Here is a 13,773-nt window from a genome sequence, read left to right on the forward strand (position 1 = left end):
AATAACTTCTTAGCTCATTTTATTCCCATATGTGCATCCCTTTTACCACTATGTATAAAACAATCCTTTCAAAGTCCTCAATAAATTCCCACGGCCCTTAAGTAACATCAACCAATAAAAGTCCTATCCCATTTTAATTCCTCCTCCTCTTCCCTTTTCTCACTCATCTTCAGTCACAGTGGCCTCTTTGTTCTCAAATTCATGTATCCCATTCCTGCATGTGAGAATACTCTCTACTCAGATACCTACATGTCTTTCCCCCCATGGAATGTTAACTATCTGGGGTTGGGTGGTGAGCACTGTTTCAGAAGGCTGATTTCTCAAACATTCAGAAATAACAGCATTCAGGACACAGTGTGTAGTGAGCCTTTCCTGTCGAAGGTACTTCACTGCACTAGAGAAAGGTAATTTAGTATTTACAAAACAGGGCAAGAAGGAATTTGCACACCATTTAAAAATACTGACTACTTGAACCATTTGTATGTGCGCACACCTTAAAAATAAAAAAAAGGAAAAGTCTACCATCCCTCTTTGATTAATTTTATTCACTTTCTTTTGTCTTCTCTTCTGTCAATTGGCCTTAGGTTTTATCAATGCTATTTTTAAAAATTCTGACCAGTTTCCATGTTTGATTCTGCAGCTATGGTCTAAATACAGTTGTAGTGAAACCACTGTCCTCATTTCAAGCCATGCGGTAGTGTTGGCAGTCTACAGTTGGGTCACAAACTTAACAGCAATGGCTCCCTTGGTGCTGATAAACTCTGCTTCCTTACTCAACTTTATTATCATATAGTGATATTACCATCCATATCCTCAAAACTACTAGCTTCGTTCCTTTGTTAATCAAGGAAAAAAGAAAAGAAAACAAACTACGAATAATTTTCACTACCTTTTTATCACTTCCCCCACCCCCAGCATATTTTATGTGGCACTGATTCTATTTATAAATCTGGATGGTTTTATCCTTGGCTATGACAAGTACTCGGACAGGATGAAGACATTAGAGATATGGCTTATTAAATTTATAAATGTCCGAAAGCCAGGAAGGGAAGCTAATCCCTTGGATGAGAAGACAGAATCATGATTCAAGAAAATTTCAACAAACTTGTATTATAGTAATATTAAAATAGATAAAATTGAGTAGAAGGTAAGGGTAAATCATTGCTTCAGAAATATCACTTATGTTATAAATGGAGTATGTGAAACTAGTAAATATTTATAAGGATATTTATATAGAGTGCATTTGTAATTTTCAGAACGAACATTTCAAAAAACAAAATGAGAACCAACCTAAGGTTGTTGAGTTTCTAATGGTTCAAGTCAGACTGGGGAAAAAAACCACATCGATTCAACTTTCTCAAATCAGTTAGAGGCAAAAAAGGTAAAAGAAACTATATAAATATGAAGTTGCAAGGGTTAATTTAAAAAAAACTTTATTGAGGAACTTACTGCATTGTTCTTAAGACAGAACTACAACTAACAGGAAGAATTCAGATAGCAAAATCAGCATTAGATTGCATGGATTGCATGCTTTTTATAGTTCCTTAGTTATGACTATCACCTCTATTCCATTTCTCTCCCACTTCTCTGTCCCCACTCTCTGCCCTTTCCAACTCACATATGTTATCTTTCCTGTCCCATAAAGAATTATGTTACCCTTTTATGGGCTCCTTTCTAGTATCCTAGGGTCTATATACACTCTGTGTGTGTGTGTGTGTGTGTGTGTGTGTGTGTGTGTGTGTGAGAGAGAGAGGGGGGGGACAGAGGTGGGGAGAAGGAGACAGGCAGACACAAAGAGATGATCAAAATATGTGTATGAAAATGCCATGGCAAAAGCCATTTTACAATTAATAAATGCTGCTACAGAAACATTAAGCATTGTAACAGGGCTCCCCAGGAAGAAAGTCAGTTAACTACCCCAACTGATCTCAATTTATTTCTCTAGCCTATTCTTAAGAGCCCCCTTTCCATACTCTATCTTGAATTGTCTTGAATTGTTGGAACACTGAGCCCTGTTGTCTTACACTTTCTGGAAGGATCCTAGGCTGCTGTCAAGTGTGAGCAATCATCTCCCTTCAAGCACCAATGACTTCTTGGTACTAGCAGGACCTAGCAGAAGCAGGTCATCTATCAGATCAAATGTTGACTGTTTCTATTTGATTATAAATGCCCCTGGTTCCCTACCTTCTTCCTTCTATTCTAGAATCCCAGAGCTACTGTCTTTACCCAGAAGACAGGGATCAGTAGACTGATGCTCATTCCGTCCTAGTGTGGCCATACTGAATAAAGGCCTCACTCTGCCATCTCACTCCCCTCTACTCTCCATGCAGCAGATGGCTCAATCTCATTGGCTGGGACCTCCTCTGGCCTAGGACTTGGGAACAACCTTTCATTAAACTTTCTGAAGGTTAAATGGACTTCCTTTCAAGTCCAGGGAAGAGTTCAAGGTGAAGCTGAATCTCAAGAATATTAGCAATGTGTGGCATACTGTACAGAAGACTTCCAATTCCAGCATTTTATTAATGACAACAAAGGAACAGGTTCTCTCTCTCAACTTACTAAAAAAAGAATTTTGACTTTGGTCAAACACAAAGGTTCAGTTACAGACTGTATATTCTGTAAATTCTGTGATAGGTACCGTAGAAACAGCTATTAACTATCTGCTGCAGGTCTTTTAAGAGCGTATTAACACTTTGTGTGTTTTGCTTGCATGTATAATATTCACCATGTGTGTCTCTGTTGTCTGGAGGACAGAAGAGTGTGTCTGGCTCCTTGCAGCTGGAATTATAGTCAGCTGGGAACTACCTCTTGGTTGTTGGGAACTAAACTTAAGTCCTCTGGAAAAGCAGCTAGTGATCTTAACTGCAGAGCCATATCTCCAATCCCAAGGTTTTAATCTTTAAATGTGTAACATAATACTGTGATAAAGAAGGATGTCTAAAAAGAAAAACGAAGCAAAACCCTGCCATTTAGTAAGTGCTCCATGCATGGTATTATTCCCCTTTTTAATAATACCTTGGCCCCCACAAGGAATATTTTCTATAGCACTTATTAGTATACTAAAACGGATGCCTATTCTCTACTGTGTCTCACTTGATTTTTAGTTCTATACAGTGCTTGGGCTTTTTCCCCCTTGTATTGTTACCACTGTATGGAAGTAATTTATATGGATTAGCTTTCCTCCTGTGAGTTTCTTCTATGCTTTTGTTTGACATGAAAATAGACTTCATATTTGCTATTTTACTTTGCCTAAAAAAATACATATCCTGTTGCACAATCATTTCAACTAAACTGGACAACACAACCAGTTTAATCAACTACAGATGTTTTCTTATTCTTTTATACCACAAAAAAGTGAACTCACTATTGAACACATCCTTCATAAAACATTAGAGTAAATAAATCAAAGCTTACTTTGCCAAGGGTAGTTACTAAAAATTTCCAGTGTTAGGGATAATTAAAGGAGAAAAGATGGTCTGAGGTTTTTATGCCACTAAACGGAACCTTACTGGGTGAAAGAGGTATATGCTTAATGCTTTAATCATTTTCTATTCATCAAACATTGGTGTATTAACTAATCTAGAAAAACCTGCAAATATACAGGTACTTCACAGCTTAGTGCCACCTATCACATTCTTATTAGAGTCATACACTACCTAACAGTCTGAAGAAAAATCATTATGCATTAAATAGTGAAAAATACTTATCGGGAACAGAATTTTATTAAGTGAATAAACCATACAGGGGCTGGTTAAAGGAAGGACTTGTTGAGTAAGCAAGACCACCAGATGGTTCATATGGCCAGAACCCATATAAATGCTGAGTAGGCCTGGTGATCTTAGAGATGTACAGTTAGGCTCAGAAAGTAAAGATAGGAGGCCTCTGGAATAAGCTAGCTAGTGAGACGAGCTTTATTCATAAGCTATCGGTTCAACGAAGATTCTGCCTCAGAATCAATGATGTAGAAAAGCAATCAAGGAATATTTCAGTTTCAGGCTTCTATGTGCACAGGCAAACATGCATGCTCCAACACATGCAAACATTCATACACACATGCGTGCAAATATATCACACACATGGAAAAGAGAAAAAGAAAGCAAACCATTACAGACACAAAGGTCAAATAACAAGCTTTTACCACCAGAGGTGAAATATCTGATCACTACCAGATGCAATAATAAAACTGAGTAAAGATAAAGTAATAAGAAAGTGAAACAAATTACTAATTACAGAATTTTAAAAACCACCTTGATTGTTTACATCAGCATGCAGAAGCCATATTGATGTTTATTCTAATGCTAAAATAAAAAACATGAAGATCATGTATTCCACACAAAACATCTTAGGATACCATGAGATTTATTGATAAGATATACACCATTAATCCCAGCATTAGGAATGCAGAAGCAAGCAAATCTCTGAGTTTAAGGCAAGCAAATCCCTCTGAGTTCAAGGTCGGCCTATCTACAAAGTTCTAGGACAGTCAGAGCTACACAGAGAAATCATATCTCAAAAAATCAAAACAAAAAACCCAAAACCACAAAGCCCACAAACAAACAAAAATTGGCTGTAATCGAATATAAAAATAATATTAAGATAGAATAGAATTAAGAACAAAAGTTAAATGTTAAAAGTTCCACTCTAACAAAAGAAGCCCCCCAAATGTTATCAAAAGGTGAGTTCTAGTATGAGTTGAGAATATAATTCATTAAAGAAAAACCAACATCATTAAGTTCTTGTATGTATATTTTATTTTTAACACAGGTTATAGAATTGATCATGCTATAAAATATTAGGACATATAGTACATTTTGGTTAATAATCAGGGAAGCCTTTTTTGTTTTGTTTTTTTTTTTTAGCAAAAAGCAGATTTTCTCTTAGTGTATAAAACTCTAGCTCCACTTCAGCATAATTAATAATGTCAAAACATAAGGATTAGATTAATACAACTGTGAGAATTAACTGATGCAGACCACTCAAGGACCATGTAGAATATGTTCTCTAGACCTGTGCAGGGCAGAGGACTACGGCACACACATAGGAGAGATCACACTGCAATACAGATCTGGTTTTATTTGGCTCTGCCTTCCATTGCTTCAGAGTTGGCAGACAAGTCAGTCAAGTTTGCCTAAGTTAGTATCTTCTTAGTTTCTCTTAAGCCCAGTTTAGACTCATGTTTTAGGACAGCAACTTTTTATAGTACTTAACAAAAGGAAAAACTAAAAACTCCGCGGGTTTTATTTTTTAAAACAATGGCAAAAATACAGACCGGTTGGTTTGTAACTTGCCATTTCTCAGTATTGAATTTCAGTCCCTTAAAGGCTAATACATAGGGCTTTATTGGTAAAGACTTAGGTTCTGTATTTATAATCCAACTCTCACATTATCCCTCCTCTTGCTCCTCCTCATCCTGCTTCATCCTATCGTCCACTTGCTTTAAGCAAAAAGGTTGGCAAAACACTACAAATACCATAAGCTTACGATTTCAAACGGTTTTACAGGATGCATTTTCAAGTAAATGTATTGTCTGCTTCAACAAATTCCTCTCCAGTGGTTGAATTTTCATTAACAGAATAGAAAACAAATCAATTTCAGAAACTGAAATATAGCTGGCCTATTTTTTTGTTTGCTTTAAGCGTATCCTAATGTATTCCCTTAGGAACATGAATGCATTACCCACCCAGTGGAAAAAATAATTCTGCTGGTTCATTTCCCTGCTAAACAACAGCTTCGCTGTCAGGCCCTACGTAAGCCCAGCCTTTATTGTCACCTAGTAATTTTATATTGATCAGCTCGGCAGACTTGGGACTCTAGCCTGTATAGCCTGTCTTTATATTCTTTGGGGGAACGGGGGTCAGGACGACAGTTTATACTCAAGACCAGAAAACAGAGATCATATGACTTAGGATACAATTCCTCGTCTTCCCGTACGTGTCACGCAGCTGCTATTTCTCCCCCTTGAATAAAATGGAAGTGAACTAGACCTAAACCCTACGACTGAATCTTGGGACAATGAAGCCCACAGGAAGCCACTAGCTCCTCCCGTGGGTTTACTACAGAGCTAGAGGCTACGTGGGGTACAGTCGCCCGGCAGGCTGAGTGACAGCACGTCTTCCACGCCCTCCCAACGCCATCTGAAGGCTCGTCGTCCGACACCCCCTCCCCACCGCCGCCACCCTCCTCACACCCCGAAACCAACCCTACAAAAGGGATGGGCGCCCTGGTAAACTCCCTTCCCCAGCGGCCGCGCAGCCATTCCCTCGACGCTCCGCCCGCAGCGCTCCAAGGCAGCTCAGGCGGCGGCTGCACAAAGCGAGAGCGAAAAGAGGACCGGGCGCACAGAGGGGAAGCCGGCCCCGGGCAGCCGGCCGCAGCCCATGGGGGAGGGGAGGGCGGTGGCCGCGCGGGGCGTCCGGGTGGCGCCCCTCGGCTTCCAGGCCCGCACTCCATCCCGCCGCGGGCCGCGCCCCGGCCGCGGCCGCCAGAGCTGAGGATGTGCAGAATCCCGAGCCTTGCGGACCCCGAGCGCATCACTTACCCCTCACCGCAGAGAGGGACCGGACCGGGAGGCGGGGCGCGGCGCGTCCCGTCAGTCTCTGCCACGCTGTCCTCCTCCCACCCCCTCGCCGTTGTCGTCGTCCTCGTCGTCGTCGCCGCCGCCGCCGCCGCTGTGGAGCTGGGGCCCCCTCGGTTCCGCTGGGCAATAACGTTATTCCACACACGCCCCACACATAGCGGGAACGGCAGCGAGCGGCGGCTCAGTGCGCAGGCGCCTCGCAGAGGGCAACAGGCCAGGCCCTCTCCCTCCTCCTGCCAGGGCCCAGCGATGCCTCACTGCGCAGGCGCCAGACCCAGACAATGAAAGGGGGCTTTGCAGAGGGTCTCACCCACACGCTCTCGCAGCTACCCACTGCGCAGGCGTGTCCTCAAGACCCGCTTGAACAATGAAGAGCGGCTTGGCTGGAGTGGGACCGCAACCAACCAGGACTACGATTCCCAGCGGGCAGCGCGCCAATTCCATGCGGAGGGCGGGGCTCTGGGCAAGCTAGGAGTTGCAGTGTCCGCCGCCTTCACAGAGTGGCTGTTTGTAAGATTTACACTTCATTTTCTAGAGAAAAACAACTTTGACACAAATCCTGACTAAAACCGAGTTTACAGTGAATCCTTGCGAGGGTTCAGGGGTCAACTCCACACCGGCACGTTTTGAGGAGTCTAAGTCCTTCACCCGGTCCGTTCTGTCAGCGGGTCGATCCAGCTGGCTGAGGATGCAGGACAGTGGGACTAATCCAAGCTATGCAAAAGGAAAGGGCGCGGCCTGCCAACCGGTCTCTTGGCAACGGGCTCAGGCCGCTAAACTGCCGGAGAGGCGCCCGAGCGCATCGCCCTCTGGGAAGCGTAGTATAGCTGGAAGGCTCTTAGCACTCTCGAGGCTGCAAGCCTTGAACCTAAGAACTACAATTCCCGACGTTCACCATGAGGGCCAGGGGGTAGGAAGAGCCCCCAGCAGCCCCGTACGAGGTTCCTGTCTCCCTAGTGACAGCAGCTACAGGAAGCAGGCAGGCATCCCCCAACCCCCAATGCTAAGCCTGTCCTCGGAGGCGTGCACTGGACACTTTCCATCATAACTCCCATCTCTGACCCCATGGCGAAGTCCCCAGGGAACTCTACCCTGGAGGACAGTCTGGGGCAATACCAACGGAGTCTCCGGGGTGAGTTGCTCCGAATCTCGATGCTTAGGAGCTCCTAGGTACCATGGGCAATAGTGGGTTTTTTTCCAGACACTTTCCATGAGCACTACCCAGGCTGAGGAGGACGAAGACGGATATTGCACTGATCTTATGGATCAAATCTTTTAGTTTTGCTTCTAGGATTAAGTAGCACTGTTACCTCTGATTCTTGTGGTTACCTGACCCAACAAGGAACCTAAATCTTGATTTATGTGTCTTATCAACCAGTGCCAGCACAAACTCATGGGCAGCTCCATGTCACTTCTACCCTGTTGCCATACTGTTGCTGTTTAATCCAATAAATTTCTTATTTATAAATTTTACACATGTAGATTTTGGTTGTAGTACAGCAGGTCTGATGTATAAAACCAGAAACAAAACACTAACAGTTATTTGAAATAATACAATACTAATCGATCTACACTATTTTCATGTAGCTAAGCATTTAAAACTTTATCTTACTAATGATCCCATTTTACCTGTCAGGAAACCAAAGCTCAGAGAGGTTGAGTTGTAGGCCAAAACTCACACCTCTTGTTGGTAGTGGCAAAGGCAGGTATTGAATTCAGGCCTATCCACCTTCAAAGCCTGTGCCTTTCTTATTAATCAAGTCATAATTCCTATAGTCGAAGCCTGTTTTACTTAATTTCAGGTTTTCTGAGCAAAGTACCAGAAGAATGATTATCTGGCAAAGTCATACTCACAGCTAGCTGGCTCTGTTCTTTCGACAACGTGAGCAACCTCTGGAAACCTGAGACTTTGTTTAGTGAATTTATAATGTCAACTACATCATAGTTATTATGGAGAACAAATGAACAAGACAAATAATGAACACAAAACTGATTTATTTATTTATTTATTTATTAACGATAAAAAAAATTGTTAATCCGTAGCAAGAAATGCATGCCAGGGGCTTAGAATGAGGCTCAGTATTAGAGTGCTTGCCTGGCATGTGGAAAAGAAGGAAAGAGATGGGCAAGTAAATGTGGGACCTAGAAAGTAAAAATTTGACAAAAGACTTTATTCTACAGGTGATGAAGTACTTTTTCCTGTTCTGCATTTTCATAAGCCCCATATGCTATGCCCAACAGTTAAAATACTGAATCATTTATAACCTGGATTACTCCACAAATAATAACTGAATGTCCGATTTGAGTTAGTCTCACTAGGTGAGGAATGGGCCGCAAATCTCTATGGTGTGGAGTCTTTGAATTAATGGGAAAGACAATAAGCAAAGCAATTACAGATCACTGTGGTTTAAAATAAAGGTAACCAATGTTCCACACACAAATGCTTACTAAATGTTAGCTGCTAACATTTGCTTCCTGTTAAGCTTAAGCTTTTTTTTTTTTCCTTTGAGAAGACTGGAAGGTTTATCTCCTTATGACTTTGTAGGCTAATGTTTGTCATCTGGATCTCTTGGTGGTGTTACAGATTGTTAGCATGTTAGCATCCCCAGTGTTCAAACCATAAGGTGGTGGAATTAAATGTAGTCCTCTTCCCACTGAAATTTCAAGAGTTGGTGGATTCCAGAGTAACTGCTTCTAACCTTTTTGTTGGAATCAAGAAAAACTCTGTGCTCGATAATATAAATGGTTATAATTTTTTTAGATTGGTTAAGTTTTTCTGTTTGTTGTTGTGGGTAGGTGGTTGGTTGGTTGGTTGGTTGGTTGGTTGGTTAGTTGGGTTTTTTGAATCTAGTTCTTCTGTGACAAAATTTTGGGCTTTTATTTAACTACGGGGGCGGAGTGCTGTTTAATATTAATCATTTTGATGTAGTCACATGATTGATCTGACTAGAGCAATGGAATGAAGGAATGATAGACAAGTAACATCAAGCTGGGATGGAGTGGGCTGTGCTCAGCAGCAGTGGTCTGGAAACTTGGCCTCAGTAGGGAGTTTCTATAGGGAAACCGTCTGATGCTGCAGTCATCCGGGATGAGGAAGCTGTGGTCTGTAATTTCTGCACGTACTGGTTCCTGCCATGTTTTGACCAGGGGAAGCCTTGCTACTCTCCAGAGCCTGATCTGCGGAAGGCCTTGCCATTCCGATGGGTCTGAGGCACTGGGTCCTTGACAAGGCTTCACTCATGACAACAATATACACTCACTCAGGACTTCATTTCCTCCCACACATTAGGGCATTATTTAATATTAGCCACTTTGATATAATCATAGGGCTAACTTCAAACTAATTTTATAGAAGTAGGTGTAGCTTGATGGAGTAGCTTAGTTGGGCCTGGAGTTCAATCCTCAGCACCATAAAAAACAAATCTTGTAGTGTTATGTGTAACAGTACTGCTGCCATTGCATCCAGTAATTATAACATTAAGTTCTAATTAAAATACTTTTAAAATTTATAATTGACATGATAACTATTTAAGGTCAAGACATTGGACCAATGGCAAATAAGGGGTATAGAAAAAGAAAACATTTGAAAAAATTATTATTTTAACAATGATTCAAGAAGTAGAACTCGAATTTCTCCTGGATTTCAGGATGTATTGTTTCTTGATTTAATGACTTACTTGTGCTTCTTAGCATATGCAATGGTATCGAGAAGGAGGCAACAAAACAGGGTTAATCCTGACCTTGAGCATAGTCAAGTATCCCTTACCACTTTAAGAGAGAATAAGTCCTTTAAAGTGAACTTCCATTTTTAAGAGGTCAAACTGTGGTGAATATGACACCATTTGTTATTTCAAGAGTGCCCAGTATTTAAGAATTGTGTTATAAAATGCCCTCCTTAGTTTATGCATGCTGGGAGAATAGTAAAGTGTTGGTATTTCTTCCTATTTATTCCTGAGATTTTAAACTAAGTGGACATTCACTAACTGCTATTATCCCTCACTTTTATGAAATAGCCCAGGAGCATTCAAGCTTCCATCATAGTCAAAGTGAGCATATCGCTGGTGGCCTGGGAGCCACAGCTCAATCTGGGACCAGAAGGGATTTGGAAGGCCTCTTGCGGGTGACCAAGTGTTTATTTACTGGATGTTTTAGGGTTAACACATATGAGCATGCACTTTCAGTATTAAAAAGGACAGAGATCACAAGGTAATGGGTTACCTGTCCCTACTAACAGAGCCATGCACCCTCCCATTGGGACATCCTGGGGCGTGGATGCAGCTTAGCAGTGGTGCATTTATTACCTGACCATATGATTCCTATCCACCTCTGGCTGAGTGGGTATAGCATTCAAACAATGTCCTTGTGCTTTGACAGAAACACATTCTCTTTTATGTGCACTCCGTATGCAGTTCTCCCCTTTCCCTTCACAACATTGGTTTTTCAGCCTGTGGATGGAATCTCTGGAGAACATGACAGAGTCAGGAGAGAATGTATGACTAGGTGGCAGATCATGGAACTTCCTCTCGATTTGCTGATTAGTATCTGTGTGACCTTGGACCAGTTAATAAGTTGGATTTGGATTTCTGTTTCCTCATCTGTAAAATTAAAAGCTTGAACTAGATGTGAGGATTATTGCCTGTGGGAGCCAAAATGGCAAAGTGTGTAAGGGACTTAGTGACACCAGGAAAAGAACAGGAGTGTGGGCACACGGTACCTTGTGTTTTTCACTTCCTCCTGGCTTCCTTCACCCTGGTTTTTCCTGCTCTTCTGCTCTTTATCTAAGAAGAAAGCCATGCACGAGCCTCCCTAAAAGCTGAGATTCCCCTATGTCTCTTCAGGTGCCAGTGCCCTTTTCTTGCTCCCAGTCAGACTACAAGAAGGATGAGGATTGTGCTTGTGCCCTGTGAAACTGAAAAGAAGTTAACTGGTGCCTTCAAAGGAGGGGCTGTGGGAAGATCACCAGTCTCGAAGGTCCTTCCTTCTGTGTTCGATGTATAGGAAAAAGCTGGAGACAGTGTTGATGGTGGATGGTTTACTTAGATGTGAACGGCACATCTCTCTAGATCCTACTAGGGAAGGCTTCATATCTGAGGAAGGCTTGTGTAATAGGACTACTAACAGAGTACTGCCAGCTAGCTGTGATGTCATCTGGACCTTTGGCCTACTTAAGAACACATGCTTATCTTTGGGGAAAGTTACTCCTTCTCTCAGATTTACTTACAAAACTTACATTTCTTCTTTTCTATTTCCATAAATATTTTCTTGATTTTTCTATTCATTATTTGCCATGTGTTATTTGTATTTATATGTCTGTAGGTACACACACAGCACACACAGACATGCACGCACATATCCATATGCAAGCAGTTTGCGAGACTGTAACAAGTATGAACATTTTTGTTTGTATATTAATATTGTTTTTAGTACTTTTAGCTTTTATCATTCTTTTTGTTTTTAAACTAAAATGAAAGTCAAAAAGCAAGGTGTGATGAAATAGACCATTCCAGTGCTGAGAAGGCTGAGGTAGGAGGATTTCTCACTCAAGGCTACTAAGGTGTCTTAGTCAGGGTTTCTATTCCTGCACAAGCATCATGACCAAGAAGCAAGTTGGGGAGGAAAGGGTTTATTCAGCTTACACTTCCACACTGCTGTTTCATCACCAAAGGAAGTCAGGACTGGAAGATCAGGAAGTGGGAGCTGATGCAGAGGCCATGGAGGGATGTTTCTTACTGGCTTGCTTCCCCTGGCTTGCTCAGCTTGCTTTCTTATAAAACCCAAGATCATCAGTCCAGGGACGGCACTGCCCACAGTGGGCTGGGTCCTCCCACCTTGATCACTAGTTGAGAAAATGCCTTACAGCTAGGTCTCATCAAGGCATTTCCACAACTGAGGCTCCTTTTCTATGATAACTCCAGCTTGTGTCAAGTTGATGCACAAAACTAACCAGTACATAAGGGTAGTTGAAAACAAAATTTAAAAACAAAATCCCAACTTTCTTTTTCCTCCTCTACTGAGGCAAAATAGGTAAGAGATGAGATTTAACAACAAACAAAGGATGTTCAACAGTAGTTGCCCCACAACAGACAGATAGGGTGTTCACACTAGTCACTCTGAGAACAGACAGAAGGGTATTCATAGAGTCAGCCCTGAAACCATAACCGTTTCCAATGTGTTATAAAATTATAACACATTTACTGTGTTCCTGGGAAGAAGACGACAAGCTATTGGGAAAAGGAGAAAAATCATATTCTATCTTGGTGTCTTTAAAGATTTGAACTTCAGTGACATTACCTGCTCATGACAAAGTTGTCACATGAGTCCAAGCCCTGGTCATTAAGCCCATGAAAGGTTTGAAGGAGCAGACTTAGAGCTGATACTGTGTCAGGCTTTGTTTATACTCTGTGCTAGCAGCATAGTAACAGCAGCATGTTACTGTCAATGCTGTTGCCCGCCTCACCAGAGGACGGCTACTGTTGCCGTGTAATAGTGTGGTATGTGTGGTGGGTTTAACACTTCCCGTGGGAATAACTCAAGACTCAGCAGGAGCTAACTTGTTGCATCCATCTCAACCAGTGCTTCACAACGAGGGACAATTTGTCTGGCAAGCAAACATTTAGTAATATTTACAGACACAGTTGCCATCACAATTGGGGGTAGAAAGGAATGATACCGGCATCTCATGAGTAGAAGCCAGGGGCAGTGACAAAGAAGCACAGTCCAGTTCCTAAGACAGAGTTATCAGGTCTGAAGCAGTAATGGCACTGTGTACAGGAACAATGACGTAGCCATTGCAAGGCTTTGCAAGAGGCTCAAGAAAGAGTAATTACAATTATGAATATAGATTGTGTTGTATGGTGACTCTATCCCAAGTCTCTGCCAGCCCAGCAGGAATTAATCCTCGGTTGGTAAAAGGTGCATTACTCTGCCAAACTGGTACCAGCGAGGTGCCGGTGCATGCCACAGGATGGCGTACCAGTCTCGGACTGTCCACATCACAGCTGTCCTTGATAATCCTCCAGGCCCTCTTTCTTACACGAATCACACTGTTGTTGAGGTTGTCTTTCCACTGATGCCCTCCGCTTCAGCATGTTTTCAGCCATTAGAGTTAGGATCACAGTTTTGTTGAAACGTTTTATTTCTGTAAAGTTTTATTAGCCACGTTCACTATTGTGCTGGCTGCTTACAGACTTAGCCCT

At 42.1% G+C, this 13,773-nt stretch overlaps 2 protein-coding genes across 12 annotated transcripts in view; one reads left to right on the top strand and one right to left on the bottom strand.

Annotated features, from left to right (window-relative positions):
* Positions 1 to 6,830, bottom strand: part of Cep170 (centrosomal protein 170) — an 81,734-nt gene extending 74,904 nt beyond the window's left edge. For 6 of the 11 annotated variants that reach the window (XM_032915101.1, XM_032915100.1, XM_032915095.1 and 3 more), the window contains exon 1: positions 6,539 to 6,829. The gene's annotated coding sequence lies outside the window, so the exon portion shown is untranslated. Of the gene's footprint in view, positions 1 to 6,538 lie in introns of all 11 variants that reach the window. The other 5 variants (XM_032915099.1, XM_032915097.1, XM_032915098.1 and 2 more) reach the window with 2 other exon arrangements.
* Positions 6,831 to 7,411: 581 nt separating this feature from the next.
* The window catches only part of Sdccag8 (SHH signaling and ciliogenesis regulator SDCCAG8), a 195,293-nt gene continuing 188,931 nt past the window's right edge, over positions 7,412 to 13,773 (top strand). Inside the window, exon 1 of the mRNA XM_032915108.1 lies at positions 7,412 to 7,709. Coding sequence (XP_032770999.1) covers positions 7,643 to 7,709 — 67 coding nt within the window. The 5' untranslated portion in view covers positions 7,412 to 7,642. The remainder of the gene's footprint in view (positions 7,710 to 13,773) is intronic.

This window comes from Rattus rattus, chromosome 10 (assembly GCF_011064425.1).
Source record: "Rattus rattus isolate New Zealand chromosome 10, Rrattus_CSIRO_v1, whole genome shotgun sequence".
Taxonomy (NCBI): Eukaryota; Metazoa; Chordata; class Mammalia; order Rodentia; family Muridae; genus Rattus; species Rattus rattus.